Source organism: Pteropus vampyrus, unplaced genomic scaffold (genome assembly GCF_000151845.1).
Source record: "Pteropus vampyrus isolate Shadow unplaced genomic scaffold, Pvam_2.0 Scaffold257, whole genome shotgun sequence".
Taxonomy (NCBI): domain Eukaryota; kingdom Metazoa; phylum Chordata; class Mammalia; order Chiroptera; family Pteropodidae; genus Pteropus; species Pteropus vampyrus.
In genome coordinates, this window is record NW_011889038.1 from 84,522 (window position 1) to 86,903 (window position 2,382).

Genomic DNA, 2,382 nt, shown 5'->3' on the forward strand with positions numbered 1-2,382 from the left:
ACCTGAAGGGACCTCTGTTCAGGCAGAGCCTCTCGGGCACCCGCCCATCCTGCCACCGACCCAGGTGTCGCCCCTGGGGAGAACCGGGAGCTGGCAACTTGGCAGGGAGCCCCAGCACCAGCAGACAGGCCAGGCAGCGAGGCTGGACCCCCCTCACTGGCAGCTGGGCAGAACTGGGCCTCCTGGGGCCACCCCCGCCAGCCCCCGCTCCCAGAGCCCTGGCGCCTGCACAGACCAGGCGGGCAAGAAGGGCCCGGGGCCCAAGGCACGTGAGGAAAACAGGCCAAGGCCCTTGTCCGGCCCCCTCGTTCCCATGGAAACCTGCAGCGGACAGGCCTGAGCAGTGTAGTGTGGGAGGCCGGCCAGAGTGGGGGACTTTCCTGCCTCGCCCAGAGACACCCAGCACACCCTGTTTTCCTGCCAGTCTGGCTGCCAGGTGGGGGCCTTGGCGACACGCACCAGGGTCTGCTCATCCCAGCCCCAGCAATCCTTCACCCCAGCTGTGCTCTTCCCAGTGGGAGGGCTGAGGGGTCAGCACTTTGCATTTCCCAGGGGATCGCAGAGCCAGTTTGGGGGCACCTCGGCTGTCCCCGCCCCCCCAAGGGCTGTCTGCACCATTCTTTCCCAGAGCCGGCAAAATTACCTGCGGAGCTTGTCCAAGTGCCTGCTTTTCACACCTCTGCTGTCACGGTTCACGCACCAGGGATGTCAGTCAGCCTGGCAAACCATGCTCCCGAATCAGCTTGGGTAGCACCTCCTCCAGGAAGCCCTCCTCGCCTGACCCTCGCCCCCTCTTCTCCCCTTTCCCACCTGGGGCACGTTGCTGCTGTTGGATGGTCTCCCTGGCTCCCCAGGTCCCACCTCAGGCAGCCTGGGGTGGCAGGGACCCCGGCCCTCAGGAAAGAGATCCGAACCTCTTGGAAGCTTAGTGTCTTCACCTGCCCAGGGCGGTCACCCGTCGCCGTTGTCCTCATTGCTGTTCAGTGTCCTGCTTCCCTGTCACGTGATGGGACTAGGGCCGTTTGGGGCTCGGCTGGATCCCCAGCGTCAGGCCTGGCATAGTGCAGGTTCTCTGTCGATGTCCGCCACATAGACGTGCACGGGCAGAGGAGAAGGGTGGGTGGGGTGGGTGGGTCCCTCTCAACGGCTTGGCGGCGGCGTTAGGTGAATCTTACGGGACAAGGATGTGAGCCGAGGCTGCCGTTCGGCGCACCTGTGTCGGTCTGGTGTGTGGGCGGGGGTGGGGGCCAGCAGCCAGCACCCACAGTCCTCCCTCTCCCCCAGGCTCTCTTCAGGCTCATTTCGTCCTGTCGGCTCTCAGGGTGGGCTCTGTCACTGTCCCCTTTTATTAACGAGGAAGCTGAGGCACAGGAAGGTTGAGCAGTGGGTCCAGGGCCCAGACCCCGGCCGTCAGCTCCTGGGGCCTCCTGTGGATGGGAGAGATGACTTCTGACCTGGGAGGGCGTGAAGTGCCCGCTGAGCCCATTGGGACAGGCAGTGACAGCTCCTCGTGCCCACAGGACAGAAGCTGCTGGACTCACTGGCAGAGACGTGGGACTTCTTCTTCAGCGACGTGCTGCCCACACTGCAGGCTATTTTCTACCCCGTGCAGGTGAGTGGCCCCTGCAGCCATGGGACCCCCGGGCCACCATGTCGGCCCTCCCTGGCCTCACTGCAGACTGCCCGGCCCAAGGATGGGCACCCCCTTCTGCCCCTCACCGCTGTTACGGCTGTCTGCACCTGGACATGTCCTGGGACCTCTCAGAACCTGCCACCCACTCATGAGATGGAAATGAGGACAGCTCCCTCCCAAGGGCTCGGTAAAGCCCAAAGCAGCACACAGTAGGGCCACCTAGCACATACTGGGGGCTCTGTGTGTGACACCAAGCCTCTCCTTGCCTGAGGGTCGGCGGGTCCGTTCTCGTGTCTGGCCCCAGAACGAGGACGTGTGGTGTCCTCTGTCACCAGGGCAAGGAGCCGTCGGTCCGCCAGCTGGCCCTGCTGCACTTCCGGGACACCATCACCCTCAGCGTGAAGCTGGAGGACGCGCTGACCCGCACCCACGCCCGCGTGCCTGCCGCCATCGTGCAGATGCTGCTGGTCCTGCAGGTGAGTGGCTCTGAGGAGGCCGCCGCTTACCCGTGTCAGGGGCCCCCGTGGGAATGCGGGCACAAGGCCAGACTCGGGCAGATGCTGCGTCTCGAGACAGGCTCCCCAGAGGAGGGCTCTGAGATGAGGATTTGGGGCCACGTGACTTCGCAGTGGGGCTGCTGTCGAGAGAGTGAAGCAGGAGGGGACGGGGGAGATGGACGAAGACGTGGGTTCGGGAGGGGGCTGGCCTCAGCCAGGTCCCACGGGAGCCCGGGAGTGCGAACTGGACCA

The 2,382-nt window shown here is 65.1% G+C and overlaps 1 protein-coding gene across 3 annotated transcripts in view; it reads left to right on the forward strand.

Moving 5' to 3' along the window:
* Positions 1-2,382, forward strand: part of PRR5 (proline rich 5) — a 19,648-nt gene that overhangs the window by 9,853 nt on the left and 7,413 nt on the right. For 2 of the 3 annotated variants that reach the window (XM_023520350.1, XM_023520349.1), the window contains exons 4-5: positions 1,526-1,612; positions 1,969-2,109. In XM_023520350.1, the coding sequence (XP_023376118.1) occupies positions 1,526-1,612; positions 1,969-2,109 (228 nt within the window). Of the gene's footprint in view, positions 1-1,520; positions 1,613-1,968; positions 2,110-2,382 lie in introns of all 3 variants that reach the window. The other variant, XM_011374965.2, reaches the window with a different exon arrangement.